Source organism: Macaca nemestrina, chromosome 4 (genome assembly GCF_043159975.1).
Source record: "Macaca nemestrina isolate mMacNem1 chromosome 4, mMacNem.hap1, whole genome shotgun sequence".
NCBI classification, from domain to species: Eukaryota; Metazoa; Chordata; class Mammalia; order Primates; family Cercopithecidae; genus Macaca; species Macaca nemestrina.
In genome coordinates this window covers 160,973,496-160,990,310 of record NC_092128.1, presented here as the reverse complement: position 1 = coordinate 160,990,310, position 16,815 = coordinate 160,973,496, and the positions used below count along the sequence as shown (strand labels likewise).

Below are 16,815 nucleotides of genomic sequence, written 5' to 3'. Positions count from 1 at the left end.
GGAAAAAAGCATCTTTTTTCAAAGAAGCATCTTTGGGGTTACAGAGACCACGAGTGTATGTGTGTATGTTTTTCTGCCCTCTCCAACCTTCCGTGCTTCTCTTTCTCTTGCTACTAAGATAAATATCTTGCTTGTGCAGGACAGATGGTGAAATGCAGCAAAAATTCAGCCAACTTCTTTTTTTTTTTTTTTTTGGACAGAGTTTTGCTCTTGTCACCCAGGCTGGAGTGCAATGGCACAATCTCGGCTCCCTGGAGCCTCTGCCTCCGGGATTCAAGCAATTCTCCTGCTCCAGCCTCCTGAGTAGGTGGGATTTCAGGCATGCACCACCACACATGGCTAATTTTTGTATTTTTAATAGAGATGGGGTTTCACTATGTTGGCCAGGCCAGTCTGGAACTTCTGACCTCAGGTGATCCACCTGCCTCTGCCTCCCAAAGTAAATTCAGCCAACTTCTGTCTAAAGATGCCCTATCTTTGCCGTCTTTATCCTCTACTGGATTGGGGATTTCCAGTTCAAGGTGGTTCTCACTTTCGCCTATGCCCATGTATCTTCTGTCCTATAGCTCTTCCTTCCTTTACTAGAAAGGAGATGCTTTGAGACCAAATTTTAAAAACATAAAAAGTCCCATCTCTTCATCTTAAATGATTTTTCTGAAGGCTGTCTTCTGCTACCCCTCAGATTTGGGTATATGAAAAAGAAAATGATTTTTCTGAAGGCTGTCTTCCACCACCCCTCAGATTTGGGTATATGAAAAAGAAAATGATTTTTCTGAAGGCTGTCTTCCACCACCCCTCAGATTTGGGTATATGAAAAAGCTGGGAAGTTTTCTGCATTGCTCAATATCCCACTAGTGATTATAAAGTACAGATTGTTGAGTGCCACTCCAACTTTCCAAATTAGAGTTTCTGGAAATGGAAACTAGAAATCTCAAGTTTTAGCAACTTCCTCAAGTGGCTCACAGAACTTAAGAACTATTGGCTGTAAGTTCGGTATTCTCTAGTCGTTTTCCACCCAGGAAAAGCTCTAAAATTACTGCCAGATGGAGTAGTACTAGTGGTGCTTGTGCTAGTGTTGGTTTTGTGGTGGGGAAGTTAAGTGCATGACAGAAAGGTTTGTGGAGCAACCTTTCTCTTTGAAAGATGTAAATGATACACGGTAGCGTAGCGGAATTTTTCCTATCCATGGTGCTGCTCATAGATACTGAAGTAACAAAAACATGAAAGGGGACTATTTTCTGTGTGGCACAATAAAAAGTTTTGGAAATTATCAAGAATGTGTCAGATTAATATTGTTGTAAATTGTATTAAATTAGATGAGTAGCTTGAAGCGTGTATGTTTAATCTGCACAGTTCCTGGTTCATATATTGGTTTTCTACTCAAGTCCTTAAAATAATGAAAGGAAATGTTGACTATTAAACGGTGTTACCTAAAAGCTCTCTCATATCAGTAATGATGTTGGTTAGTTCTCAGAGTACAGCATTTACAAAAGATAAGAATTTGGGAGTTTAGATGCTCTCTCTCTGAAATACCTTAATTTAACATTTATTTAAATCTATAGCAAATAAACTGCATACACCTCTCTGAACTTCTATATGAAAAATTCTGAAGATAAAAGACGTAGAAAACATCTGAGGAGACAATCCTATAATTTTGAATAATGACATGTACTCTGTTAACTCCAACTTATATATAATGATCTCATCTACTGTGAGAAAATATTAATAGTTATTTCATTAATATAGCTAATATTTATATAGATAATTTATATACATGCACTATAAATTATAAATATTAATACATTGGTTATATGAATATAACAGAAAATATGATGTATAAATAAATTTAATAAAATACCAAATAGGAAACATATAGTATAGTAATTGTAAGATTAATTTTTTGTAAATATTGAGTAAATGTGTGAGGTAAATGTTGAGTAAAAAAAATCATACAATTTTTAAAATAACTACTTGTTACCTGTCAGTCTTAACAGGCAGGCTACTCAAGTGAAAACTGACCAGTTGAGACTTAGGAAATGTACTGAACCTGTGATAGAGAAAGAAGTTCAGAAATAGAACACTAGGGAAGAGATTTGGCTCTGTTCACTCTCCCCGCATAGGCTAGGGTAGACACGGGAATCCCAGAGTACAGTGCAAGTGGGCTGCGGTCAGTATGTCTGAAATTATCAAGATGCCGAGCATGGCTGAAGTACAGATTCCTCTGACCTGGAGAAGAGAAAGCAAGAAGACCTCTTGTCAAGACTCTACAGCACCCTAATGACCTCCTGGCCCAGTCTCTAAGCCACTTAAGGAGCTGCCACCAACCACGAGGAGCAGAGACAACTTCCCCTACCTGGGCCCAGGGAAACCAACAGCAGAGCTTCTCTCTCCCTCTTGCCCACCACGTCTCCAGTCCTTCCTTCTAATGCTCAATCCCTCCCACAGCACCCCACTCAGAGCTGTATGAGGCACCCCAGTCACTGGTGTAAGTGCAGGCTCTAAAGTCAGACAGCTCCAATGAAAGTCACCTCCTACCATTTAGATAATCAGGGCCTAGTTTGTTCTGATTGTAAAATTCTGATAAGGATTCAATGAAGAGGTACAAAAGTTCTTGGTATTGCACTTGGCAGCAAGTAGTATTTTGTTGCTCCAGAGCACTCAGGTATATTTCTTCAAGTTTTAATGCAATGTGGTTGTCAGTGGATACTTACTGAATGCTCAGACACTCACTGGCTTTACTGATGACTGCTACCTGACCAAACATAATAATTTGGTAAATAAAACAAAGTGATAGATCGATGTAAGTAACTTCATGCCCTTTATATATCTGTAAGTGACTTGGACTTTAATATTTAAATACCACATTAAACGAGGCATTTGTGACTGTTAAGAATTGAATCAATAGCTCTGCCTAGGATTGCAGTCATTGAATTTTACCTTCATTGTGAATATGGCTTAACTGGCTTAATTCCAGCTGATAATTCCTTTGTGTGAAGAAATCGCAGGCCAATAGCACATTTAAAAGTCCTTGCACATTTTCAAATTATAATACAGTACCCAACTTAATCTGTTCTACAACACAAGTGTTATCCTTTACCAGTTATTATAGATGGCCAGCATTGTATATGGAGATTATTCAAGTTTATATGTTAGATTATAAAAATCATAATAAGACATACTGTTTACCTTAACTATATGTGAATTCAATGACTCTCTACATGGGAAAATGCATCTGAACTTCCTTCCGTTGTACTACAGTTGCTACAGTTGTCTGAAAAAGCCCTGAACAGGGACATAATTGCCACAGTGAAATGTGACCTAAGGCAGAGGTTCTCCAACCTATATATTACGTATATTAGCACAAATTTGGAGATTTAATTGTTAAAGTATTTTTTAAATTGTCTGGTGGTCTATTCCAGACCCATTACATTAGAATTGGGGGAGGAGGGGAGGTAGGTGTCAGCATTATTTAAAAGCACCCAGGAGATTGGAAGGTACAACCATAGTTGAGAACCACAATCTAAAACTAGAGCTCAGCATATGACTTAAGAGAAGTGAAAGAAAGAGATTAGCACTAATTAGGACTTTCTTTATGTTATCAGAAAAATAAAGACTTAAGAATTATTTTTAAAGGATGATTCTTCAGAGAAATTGAAGAACATTTCAGGATAGAAAAATATTCTGAAATTGTCTATGATGAAGATCTTCTAGAAAGTAACTGCTTTGAATGGAGAGTGTTTCATATTTCTTCATTACAATTTTCAGGAGAAATTTAGAGCCATCCAAGTGGACAGCAATCCTAGGCCTGCATATGACATCAAATCTGAACTCTCCTCAAACAGTGTCTCTATTGATAGATCAAATTGTCATAAACCCTCATTACAATAGGCGAAGAAAGGACAACGACATTGCCATGATGCATCTGGAATTTAAAGTGAATTACACAGGTAAAAAAAAAAATCACTCTTAGTCATCTTATCTGCCAAAATTAATTCAAAATTAGATTTGAAATATTATCAATGTCAATGCGTTAATTCATAAAAGTTAGATAATTTGTTACATAAATCATTAGAACTTAAATGGGATTAGGGAGTAGAGAGAAATATATTACATTTCTTTCATCAGGATGTTTAAATCCAACTTTCTGGAAAGAACCAGTAGAATAAAACTCTCTGAGCCCTGTATAACAGTAAACTCAAAGGAGAAGCTCAGATAAATAGTTGCTGTTATTATGCATGCCCTCTCTATTTTTCATGTAAAAGAAAGGCAGTTTCATCTACCAAAAAGGCCAGAGTAAGACATAAACTGAGAGACGAACATATGTTCTGTGGTGAAAGTGAATAAGAATTAAGTTATTCATAGGATGAAGTTTGGTTTTTTGTTTTGTTTTGTTTTTTGAGATGGAATCTCGCTCTGTTGCCCAGGTTGGAGTGCAGTGGCATGATCTTGGCTCACTGTAACCTCTGACTCCCGGGTTCAAGATATTCTCCTGTCTCAGCCTCCCAACTAGATGGGACTACAGGTGCATGCCACGATGCCCAGCTAATTTTTTTTCTTGTATTTTTAGTAGAGACGGGGTTTCACCATGTTGGCCAGGATGATCTTGATCTCTTGACCTCGTGATCCGCCCGCCTTGGCCTCCCAAAGTCCTGGGATTACAGGCGTGAGCCACTGCGCCCGGCCTTCATAGGATGAACTTTTTTTTTTTTTTTTTTTTTTGAGACGGAGTCTCGCTCTGTTGCCCAGGCTGGAGTGCAGTGGCGCTATCTCGGCTCACTGCAAGCTCCGCCTCCTGGGTTCCCGCCATTCTCCTGCCTCAGCCTCCCGAGTAGCTGGGACTACAGGCGCCGCCACCTCGCCTGGCTAATTGTTTTGTATTTTTAGTAGAGACGGGGTTTCACCGTGTTAGCCAGGATGGTCTCGATCTCCTGACTTCGTGATCCGGCCACCTTGGCCTCCCAAAGTGCTGGGATTACAGGCGTGAGCAGGATGAAGTTTTTAATGGAAATTCGGTAATATTATCTGAGTGGCAAATGAAGGACTTCCTCCAAATGCTTGGAAAATGTGCAAGAAATCCCTTGATAAAGTGAACTTTATCATGAAGGGCTCTGCTCAATTCAGACTTTTATTCCTAAATCTTTTTCAGTGCCTGGTTAGGAGAAAGTGCTGCCATTTCGGTGTTTTCATGGGGTTTTATCTATACATGCGTTACAGCACTTATCAAAAGCAGAATATTGCTACGGTTAGTTGTCTATCCCTGTCCTTAAGGATAAGCACTGTGTCTTACTCATTTTTGTGTCTGCCCTAGGTCTTACAGGCAGTGGGTGCTTAAGAGTGCCAGTTGGTTTGTAAATTGATGCAAGAAGGGCTTTAAAAGTCGGTGACCAATGTCAATGCTTCCATAATTGCCCTGTAAAACAATCTCCTAAAAGCTTTTTTAACATGGTGATAATTGGGGAAAATAAGCCTCAGAACATTTGCCCAAGTCTCTATTAATTGATGCTGAAAATCATCCTTACCATAATTTTCAGAGAACTGGCACCACTCTCTATTGAGCACCATAATTTTATTTAAAAATAAAATATAAATGATTACCTCCAGAACTAAGACATTTTTTACACTATAAAAGAGTAATGAGGGCCAGGCGTGGTGGCTCACGCCTGTAATCCCAGCACTTGGGAGGCCGAGACAGGCGGATCACGAGGCAGGAGATCAAGACCATCCTGACTAACACAGTGAAATCCCGTCTCTACTAAAAACACAAAAAATTAGCCGGGCAATGTGGCGGTGCCTGTAGTCCCAGCTACTCGGGAGGCTGAGGCAGGAGAATGGCGGGAACCCGGGAGGCGGAGCTTGCAGTGAGCCGAGATGGCGCCACTGCACTCCAGCCTGGGCAACAGAGCAAGGTTGCATCTCAAAAAAAAAAAAAAAAAAAAAAAAAAAAGAGTAATAAGGAGACTTGTAAAAGACCCTAAAAGGCCACCAGTGGTAGCTGATCTATTGTCAAAGTAAGTGCTCCTCTGAAATGCCTATTTCCCCTAAGACCGATGTCTAAAATTTGTACAGGTAGGATAAAACAAAAGTACATGTTTTTTAGATTAAATGTTGAAAATTATTGATTTTTAAAACTTGTTAGAAATGCTTGTAAATCTGTTCTTTCTTTTTCTTTGTTTGTTCGTTTTGCTGTTTGCTTGTTTTTCCAGATTACGTACAACCTATTTGTTTACCAGAAGAAAATCAAGTTTTTCCTGCAGGAAGAAATTGTTCTATTGCTGGTTGGGGGACGGTTGTATATCAAGGTAAATTATCAGACTCAAAAAAAAAAACAAAAAACCCTTAAAAACAGGCTATTATAATGTGAATACTTTCAACATCTTTGCAAATCTTATATCACAGTTTTTCAGTATCTCCTAAAAGTACTGTCAAGCATGTACATGTATATTTAGAGTTGTATATCTATAGAGTTGTCAGAGGAATACTTGTAGAGTTTGTATATTTGTAGAGTTTTGTTTGTTTGTTTGTTTTTGAGACAGAGTCAGGCAGTGTAGCCCAGGCTGGAGTGCAGTGGGGCGATCTTGGCTCACTGCAAGCTCCGCCTCCCAGGTTCACGCCATTCTCCTGCCTCAGCCTCCCGAGTAGCTGGGACTACAGGTGCCCGTCACCATGCCCAGCTAATTTTTTTTTTTTTTTTTTTTTTTTGTATTTTTAATAGAGACGGGGTTTCACTGTGTTAGCCAGGATCGTGTCGATCTCCTGACCTTGTGATCCACCCGCCTCAGCCTCCCAAAGTGCTGGGATTATAGTCGTGAGCCACCACGCCTGGCCTATATATTTGTAGAGTTTTTTTAAATTTCTTCAGATTGCATAGAGGATATTATAAAACTATATTCTTTTGAGGGGGAATTCAAGTGTCCCCCAAACTCAATATCTAGTTTTAGTATTATAAACACTCTGATAAAGTTAAAAAAAAAAACAAAACTCATTAAAATGAATATAAACTGGGGTTACAAAAGTTTTTTTTGTAAATCACATGATAAAGTCTCATCAAAATCCAAATTATTACTTGTCACATTTTCCACACTAATAAAGCTGTCTTTATTTATAATGTGAAGGCCTCACACTCACATTTTCTTAAAATGAGAATGGAATCTCTTCTAACTTGGACATGCTAATTCTGCTTACTGACAAGAGGACTCAGATTGGACATGAATCTTACATTGTATCCATCAGTTGATATACCATTCACCCCCAGCATTAACTGCATGTTTTTCAAACTCAGAAATCCATTCTCAGTAAACTATCGCAAGAACAGAACACTAAACACCGCATGTTCTCACTCATAGGTGGGAACTGAACAATGAGATCACTTGGACTCGGGAAGGGGAACATCACACACCGGGGCCTATCATGGGGAGGGGGGATGGGGGAGGGATTGCATTGGGAGTTATACCTGATGTAAAGGACGAGTTGATGGGTGCAGCACACCAACATGGCACAAGTATACATATGTAACAAACCTGCACGTTATGCACATGTACCCTAGAACTTAAAGTATAATAATAATAAAAAAATTAAATAAATAAATAAAAATAAAAATAATCATACTTTTTTTTGAAAAGTATTCTCGTACTTCATACCCTCTAAATGTAACCACAAGGCTCATTGGCTGTGGAATTTCTAATAGGAGTGCCCTATCTGGGACAGAGTTTTAACCATTCGTAAATAATAAAGCATCAGAAAAGGTACTATAGTCTGATAAAAGGACCTGATCCCTGCAGTCACAACAAATTATAGCCATGATGTTTAAAAGTCCTAAATGTGTTGAAGATGAAAATGCAGAAAATCTTGTGGAAAGGTAGAGGGTCTTAGAATCAAAGTACTGACATTTAAAATGTCCTCACCTATTTTAAGAGAAAGCACAAAGTTCTAAGTCAAATGCTCTTCTGATAATTCTTGCAAAAGTTCTTCACAGCAATGACACTGTGTTGCCGAAAAGTCCTCATGTCTGCTGTCCGTCAAGTATACTGAAGTCAAAGACTGTATATTCATATATTTCTCCTTCTTGAAAAATATTATGATTTATTAAACTTGAAATTTTAACAGTAAAAATGATTCCTAGATAGATATTCTCTCTCTTTAGACTTCAAGCTAAAAGACATTTTATGACCACAATGTAGGCTCTTCAAAAACAAATTAACCAATAACAAAATTTGAAACTCTTTATTTCATAGGAAATTATTTTGTTTGTTTTTTGGACTTTTTTAAAAAGCTGAGTAAATGTGGCTTACGTTTACTTATTGTTAATAAAGATACATGTCTGATTGACTTAAGAAAGTCTCTAAGAGTGGTATGGAGCCAGGAAATAAACTGTATCTGAGATCAATTTCATTTAGGCATAAACAGCTAGATCATGTTTAAATCTTTCTTGAGTGATGGTAACTTTCACATATTTTATGAACTTTGCTTTATGATTTCCGTCTACTTAATTTCATAACATTCCAGTTTTCCAGCCAGGCGCAATGGCTCACACCTGTAAGCCCAGCACTTTGGGATGCCGAGGCGAGTGGATCACCTGAGGTCAGGAGTTCGAGACCAGCCTGGCCAACATGGTGAAACCCCGTCTCTACTTAAAATACAAAAAAAAAAAAATTAGCCAGGCGTGGTGGTACGCACCTGTAATCCCAGCTACTCGGGAGGCTGAAGCAGGAGAATCACCTGAACCCAGGAGGCAGGGGTTGCAGTGAGCCGAGATTGTGCCATTGCGCTCCAGCCTGGGGGACAAGAGCGAGGCTTCATCTCAAAAAAAAAAAAAAAAAAAAAAAATCCCAGTTTTCAATCTTTTGAGTATATTATATTAATTAATTAGCTAGGAAAACCATGAACATATTGTTCACTATGAAGAAATGAGGTGATACTCGTTGGTTAAATCAAGGCAATAAATAAGCAGACACTGCTCAAATGTTCCTTTATGAAACAGTTTTATCATCTACCAAACAAATTTTACCCTTCATTGACAAGCAGCAGAAGTGGCCTTGGTTTTTATTACAAAATTAAAGTCTGCCAAGCCATCCTTGATCCTCGTAGAATGGATAACAGTGAGATGCCAAATTGTCTCCTCCATTTTAATCTCCCCAATTCATTTTCTTAACTTATAGTCCATTGTCACACTTGAAAAGTTATCCAGTAATGCTTATTCCATGTTCACTGCCATGCCGGTACCTTGAAATTGGTCATTGTGGAAGTGTTTACACCACTAAAATGAGAAGAAGACCTATGGGGCTTTCATTTTTCTGGAGAGACAATTGATAAACATTTACCAATGCACTACTGAGTCATATGTATCTGTTTTGCATCTAAATTACACACACACACGCACGTGTGCACAAACACTCTTCTTTTGCGCCCTTCATTTAGTGCATGAATTAAATTTAGCTGGAAATGAGGTCACATAAATTTTTGCAGCATCAATGGCTGTCACATGTACTAACTTCTCTTCAACGTTCTGCCTCTCTTGAGGAACCAAATAGAAATGCTAATTATTAGAAAGTGCTTATCATCTACCTTTTCTGAGGCACTAGACACCTGCTTGTTTCATATCTCTCTTGGGATTAGTATTTCAGCAAACAGAGATTTGTACTTCTAGTGGATGAATCACTTTGTAAAAAGCAGGCAAGTACGCTCGGCTTTATTTTTTTTAAATGCCTCCTTTCTCTTCACCTGGGTATGGATGACAAGCTGATTGCCCCTAGACCAGGGCATAGTTCATCTGAGCTTTGTCCTCTGCTCAATGTGCACCTGCTCACTCACACAGCGCCACAAAGAAGCTGAGTGCTATTATACGCAAGCGAGCACCTCCTCAGGTGCTAAATGAAAAGCACTTCTGGATTTCTGAGCCGTTGCTAATTTCCCTGAATGAAACGGTTTGTGTTGGTGATCATTTTCCCCCATGAGCAATCCTGTAACTGTTTAAAATCACTGAAGATGCCCAAAGACCATCTAGTCTAATCCGTTGCTCCTACTAGCCCTTCGGTAAGAAAGAAGAGCTTTCCTGTTATCCATTTGGCAAAATCCACAGATGGGCTTTATTATGTGCTTTAGTGTGCAAGGTTTAGTATTTAGTTCCATTATATATACACACAGTACTTGATAATGAGAGTGAAATGTTGGAATAAATAAGACTGATGGTAGTTCATTCAAGGATGCATGTTGATCACGTCTGACTGGCTGGCTGCATTCTCCATTTTGAGCAGGTAGTACTGCAAACATACTGCAAGAAGCTGATGTTCCTCTTCTATCAAACGAGAAATGCCAACAGCAGATGCCAGAATATAACATTACTGAAAATATGATATGTGCAGGCTATGAAGAAGGAGGAATAGATTCTTGTCAGGTAAAGATGTAAAACTCCTCACTGTACCTTTTCAGAAAGCACTGGTGTTATAGTTATTTCATTGCTTAACAATAATTTGGGGGTAAAGAAATAATCAGGGTTCTTTTATTTCTCTTCTTTTACAAAACTGTTACTTTTTGCCTATTTGCATAATCCTGTTGGGTAGACCTGAGCATTGGAAACAAAAATAATTTTTTAAGAAAATAGGTTACAAATCAGATGCCTTTGGAGACTAGACATAATACTTGAATGTGTGAGGCAGCCAGCTAAAATGAGCGGTGGACCTGGGTTGAACCAGAAAGTATGTACCTTATCTAAAAGCATTTCTTTTCAGATTTCCAATTATTTTAAACCCCCTGCAAACTTAAAACAAACAAGCAAAAACAGGGCCTGAGGGCTGGTGTAGTCTACGGGCCTCTAAATTTCAACCCTGATTTTAGAATATCATCCAGGAGTGCAGTAACCTGACGTAATTTCTTGATGAAAACCTGCATAGCCTAGTTAGTCAGTTTACAGCTAACCAAAGGGGAAGTAAATAACTTAATAGACTGGCATAACCCTGGCTCTGGTTTTGATATTATCGTTTATATTAGAAATGTAGTAACTTTACCTTGCTGTAGTGCTAATGTCAGTATTGCAATAAATTTGAAGTGTCAATAGCTCTTGACCTGTGTGGTCATTAGAAAAAAAACTCTTACCCACATACTACCTTCACTGAAACATCTCGCCACCTAAAAATAATGTTCCTGTCTGTTAGCTCCATGAAACCCAAGTACACACAATAAATAAAAAGGGAAGTTCTGCTAGATTTTAGAATTGTAATTGATTTTTAGGTACAGCATGGGGTAGTCATGAAGAGCATGGATTCTACGTTCAGACTATTCTTGTTGGATCCTGGCCGTAACACTCATTGGTGAGACTTTGGGCAAGTCACTTAGGGTTTATGGAGAGGTTTAAATGAGATAATCCATGTAAGGCATCAAGGAATTACTCAAAAATGTTAACAGTTTTTATTATGAAACTTAGCAAATAAATCTTCTGGCATATTTTCTATATTTGAAAATTAATAACATATCAATGCTTTAATGTCTGCTGGATTAGATTAAACCTGCTAGCATTACCGACAAAATGAATAATTTCTAAATGAAGAAATAGCAGTTTATGTCATGGGAAAATGGTTTCACCGTGTTAAAGTGTAGCAACTTATTTTATATATTAACACATATATGTCATACTACCAACACATGACAAGCCATATAAATTGATGCTTGTTCAGATCATCTGTGTCTAAGTCCGCTCGTTAAATCAATGTCTTCAGGTGTGTTAAATTTCCAGCTTCGTTTGACATTTATTCTGCTTTGATAAATGCTTGCAAATTCAAGACAAATAGGATGGTTTTTTCTTGTTTAAAATTTGTCTCCAGGTCTTATACGTCTTTTTTAAAATGAAAAGTGTGCTAAGGGTAAGATATATTGCCACTTAGAAGGAGATCTATAGAATTCTTGTGCAGGAGGGAAATCAGCTGCACAACTTCAATTACAGCTAATGGGGATTGTGTGGCAGACACCTCATGCACTAGGCAGAAAATATGACAGCTGATGCTATTGATTTTAAGGTTACATTAAGTCATTAACTCATGCCAGGTCTCTGAAATCTTATAGTTAGCTCGGATTCTACACAGTCTAAGCATGTTATCCATTGGCAAGTAAGAAATGTCCTACATAAGGTAATACCTTGTATAATAAAATGTTATCATAATTGAGTAATTAATATGCTCGATTGTCACATGATTTTCTTTGTTCAACTTTAATACTATGTTTTATAACAGGATTAATTGATTAAACAAAAATGCATTCTTTAAAACTGTGAACACGTTATTACTGTTCAAATACATTATTTGAATAAGTTCTTCGAAGCATCATTTTTTAGCCATACGATGGCAAAGAATGTGCCTTACTAGTCATCCACACCAGACGTATCTTCTGACTTACCAAAGGCTTGCCTTTTAGTGGTAGTAGTTTGGATTTAAAGGCAACATCAATGGCTGGAGAATATCTTCTCCACATAAAATTCAGTGAAGGACACTCTACCTGCCATTCCAAGCCATATTCTATACTAATGGCTTTCAATGTGTGGCCTCCAGTCCAGCAGCACCACCTGAGAATCTGCTAGAAATGCAAATTCTCGGGTCCCATCACATATCTGCTGAATCAGAAACTATGAGAGTGGGGCCAGCTATGTGTGTTTGTCACATCTCCCAGGAGATTCTGATGCACACTAAAGTATGAGAAGTATTGTTCTGAACAAAGATGGTCACCTTGCACTCAGACACTCAAAGAAGGTACTCATTTTTATTTTTACTTATAAATATAGCATCTCACTAGAAACATAAACTTAAGGTTAATACTTTATGTTCTGTAAACTAATGCATATTTTAAAAAATATTTATATATTTATGTATTTATTTTTGAGTCAGAGTTTTGCTCTTATTGCCCAGGCTGGAGTGCAGTGGCACGATCTCTGCTCACTGCAACCTCCGCCTGCCTCAGCCTCCCGAGTACCTGGGATTACAGGCACCCATCACCACACCTAGCTAATTTTTTGTATTTTTAGTATAGACTGAGTTTCACCATGTTGGCCAGGCTGATCTTGAACTCCTGACCTCAGGTGATCCACCTGTCTCGGCCTCCCAAAGTGCTGAGATCACAGGTGTGAGCCACTGTGCCCGGCCCCATGCATATTTTTGAAGTACTCATTATATCTCCGAGACAGTGCAATAATGAAATATTAATACCTTCACTGAACAAATCAGAAAATTAAGGTAAGGCAACAAACATATGGAAAAAAAAAAACTCAACATTACTGATCATTAGAGAAATGCAAATCAAAAGTACGATGAGATACCATCTCATGCCAGTCAGAATGGCTATTGTTAAAAAGTCAAGAAACAAAAAAAAAAAAAAAAAGTCAAGAAACAATAGATGTTGGCAAGGTTGTGAAGAACTAGGAACACTTTTACACTGTTGGTGGGAGTGTAAATTAGTTCAACCATTGTGAAAGACAGTGTGGCGATTCCTCAAGGATCTAGAACCAGAAATACCATTTGACCCAGCAATCCCATTACTGTGTATATACCCAAGGGAATATAAATCATTGTACTGTAAAGACATATGCACATGTATGTTTACTGCAGCACTATTTACAGTAGCAAAGACTTGGAACCAACCCAAATGCACATCAATGATAGACTGAATAAAGAAAATGTGGCACATGTACACCATGGGATACTATGCAGTCATAAAAGGGAATGAGATCATGTCATTTGCAGGGACATGGATGAGGCTGGAAGCCATCATTCTCAGCACACTAACACGGGAACAGAAAACCAAACACTGCATGTTCTCACTCATGAGTAGGAGCTGAATAATGAGAACACATGGACACAGGACAGGGAACAACACACACCAGGGCCTGTTGGGGACTGGGGGGCAAGGGAAAGGAACTTAGAGGGCGGGTCAATAGGTTCAGCAAACCACCATGGCACATGTACACCCATGTAACAAACCTGCATGTTCTGGACATGTATCCCAGAACTTAAAGTAAAATTTTTAAAAACAAAAGAAAAGAAAATTAAGTTGAGGAGAAGTTACATAACTAAACTGATGTGGTATAGTTAGATGACAGGAAGGAATGGAAACAGACTGAGGCCTCTGAACCAGATAAACCGCCCAGCCAATAGGCAACAAGTCTGCCGTAGGATCCTTGAGTAACTGCAACTGGCCCAGTATGTTCTGGGTAAGTTAAAACCCCGGTTCTGTCTGGATCCTCTTGTCTATCAAAAAATTAAATTATTTTAGAAGATATGTGAAAAAACAAACGACTCCTTTTAAAAATATCCAAACAGCTGAAGTTGATTTTTAATAATTTCCAAGTCACATAAAATGTATTTTGATCCTTGGATATATACTGTTCCATAAATATTTCAGAACCTATATTACAGATTAAGGGCTTGGGAGGCAGAACTAGAAATCACAGTCCCTGCTTTCAAACAGCTTGAACACATTTGTTACACTAGAATGTTGGTAACCTATGGTCGCCAGTGCAATTTATGTTCCTGTGTATGGAGGGGGAAAAAAGGTGCTTTGATAGACTACAGTTTTTTCTTCAAATACAGGGCCCAAAGATGATAAAGGATCAGATAAAAAGCCTCTTAGGATAATTTCTAGCATCCAGCTGGGATTGAAATATTCTGTTACACCAATGATTTCAAAACACATACAACTTTAAATGTCTTCATAAATATAAAAAGCATTCATTAAAAAGATTTGCCCAATTAATACAGGAAACATACTTGTCAATTTCATGTCATTAAATAATGATATTATATGTTTGTATTGTCACTGCGTTACACAGGAATCATATGCAATAAAATCTATGTAATTTACTAGGATCTGCTGTAATTAATATTCATAAAAATTAAAAACATTTCTTAGTTTGAAATCTCAGATGAAACCATGAGTAACTATCACTGAAAATTATATCACGGACTTCCTTATTTCAGTTGAAGTGTTTTTTACAGACTTCCTTATTTCAGTTGAAATGTTTTTCAAATCGGATGGTGTTTGTTGAGCCCCAAAAAGATAATGTTACCCAAGAGAACTAAAATCTACTTTGTGAGTTCCTAATTTTTCCGAAGAGTATATTGTGAAATAATTTGTCTTTTCCGCAATGTCCTTTGTGACACTTACAGCAGATCTCCTTAAATAAAATGATTGGATTTTAATAAATATTTTGTTTGGGATGCTTGTCATAGTTGTGCTTTAAAGAAATTCTTAGTATCCACCAAAATGCCTAATTAAAGTGGTGAAACTTTTACTAAAAAGCTGCACCGTAAAAATTATAAATTATGTCTTAGTTGTTACAGTGTCTCTGTCTCCTTACTGAGGTTCTCATTCCTGACTTAGAGTGAAAGTGAGAATATATACAGATGACTTGCAATTAAATCGTATTTTTTAATTTATTTGATACAAATAATTTTATATGTTTCGATCAATTGATGACATAGCTACAATTTTGTTTTGCAATTCACTCTTTAGGGGGATTCAGGAGGACCGTTAATGTGCCAAGAAAACAACAGGTGGTTCCTTGCTGGTGTGACTTCATTTGGATACAAGTGTGCCCTGCCTAATCGCCCGGGAGTGTATGCCAGGGTCCCAAGGTTTACCGAATGGATACAAAGTTTTCTACATTAGCACATTTCTTAAACCAAACATGAAAGTCAGATTATTTTCCCATTCTACTCTAGAAAGCATGGAAATTGTTTAGTACAAAAATTTTAATGAGTTACCCAAAGTTTTTATTCTTACCTATGCCAATGAAATGCTACAGGGCCAGGGAAACAAAATTTTAAATATAATAAAATTAGCAATACATAGTAACTTTAAAATACCATTAAATACATGTTTTATTTCATTGTGAACAGGTATTTCTTCGCAGATCTCATTTTTTAAATTCTTAATGATTATTTTCATTATTTACTGTTATTTAAAGGGATGTTATTTTAAAGCATATACCATACACTTAAGAAATTTGAGCAGAATTTTAAAAAGAAAGAAAATAAATTGTTTTACCCAAAGTGCGTCACTGTTGGAAATAAACTGCCGTAAATTTTCTAGTTCCAGTTTAGCTTGCTATTAGCAGAATCTCAATCGTTTCTCTGTCTTTTCTATCAAAATTCATTCTTATTTCAACATATGCATAACCTTAGTATTTTCCCCACTAATAGAAACTATTTACTGTGAGCTTATGTCACAGGCCTGGACTAAATTGATTTTACATTCCTCTTAAATAAGTTAATTAAATAAAATATAAATTAACTGATACGGTCATTGTTTATTAGATGAATTTTACCTGGATTATGTATACTGTCTATTTCATGCTAGTATTTTTAAGTCTCAAAAAAATAATCAGACATACCAAAGAAATGCACCTATTACAAATCCTGGTCTTTGTTTATGTGTGTTACAGTGGATATTTCTAATATGTGAAAAACTTATTTAGACACAGCTGAATCGCCCATGAGAAGGTCAAATATGTGGAATAAATGAATTTGCTTCACTTATTTAATCTCTTGGATCATTTCCAGAATAAGTTCAGACTTCAACTTAGCTCACCACACAGAATCTTTTGATGTATTTGGGGAGAAAAAAATCATAGTTAATACAAAACACATATACACATACCCCCCCACACACACACATTCTTGCATGGGACAATTTAATAAAGAGAGAGTAAGGTTAAAAGGAGTTGAAAGAAGGGACCAATCTGTATGACTTGGCCTTATGGAAGAAAGGAGACTTGAATTACACCTGGAAAGAACAATTATTACAGAGGCATTGAAGAGGATATTGGGGATCCACTGGGCA

At 37.3% G+C, this 16,815-nt stretch overlaps 1 protein-coding gene across 2 annotated transcripts in view; it reads left to right on the top strand.

The window, feature by feature from the left end:
* Positions 1–16,762, top strand: part of LOC105498551 (transmembrane serine protease 15) — a 136,407-nt gene extending 119,645 nt beyond the window's left edge. For both annotated transcript variants that reach the window (XM_071095508.1, XM_071095509.1), the window contains 4 exons: positions 3,766–3,947; positions 6,204–6,299; positions 10,251–10,390; positions 15,487–16,762. In XM_071095508.1, coding sequence (XP_070951609.1) covers positions 3,766–3,947; positions 6,204–6,299; positions 10,251–10,390; positions 15,487–15,642 — 574 coding nt within the window. In that variant the 3' untranslated portion in view covers positions 15,643–16,762. The remainder of the gene's footprint in view (positions 1–3,765; positions 3,948–6,203; positions 6,300–10,250; positions 10,391–15,486) is intronic.
* Positions 16,763–16,815: the final 53 nt, after the last annotated feature.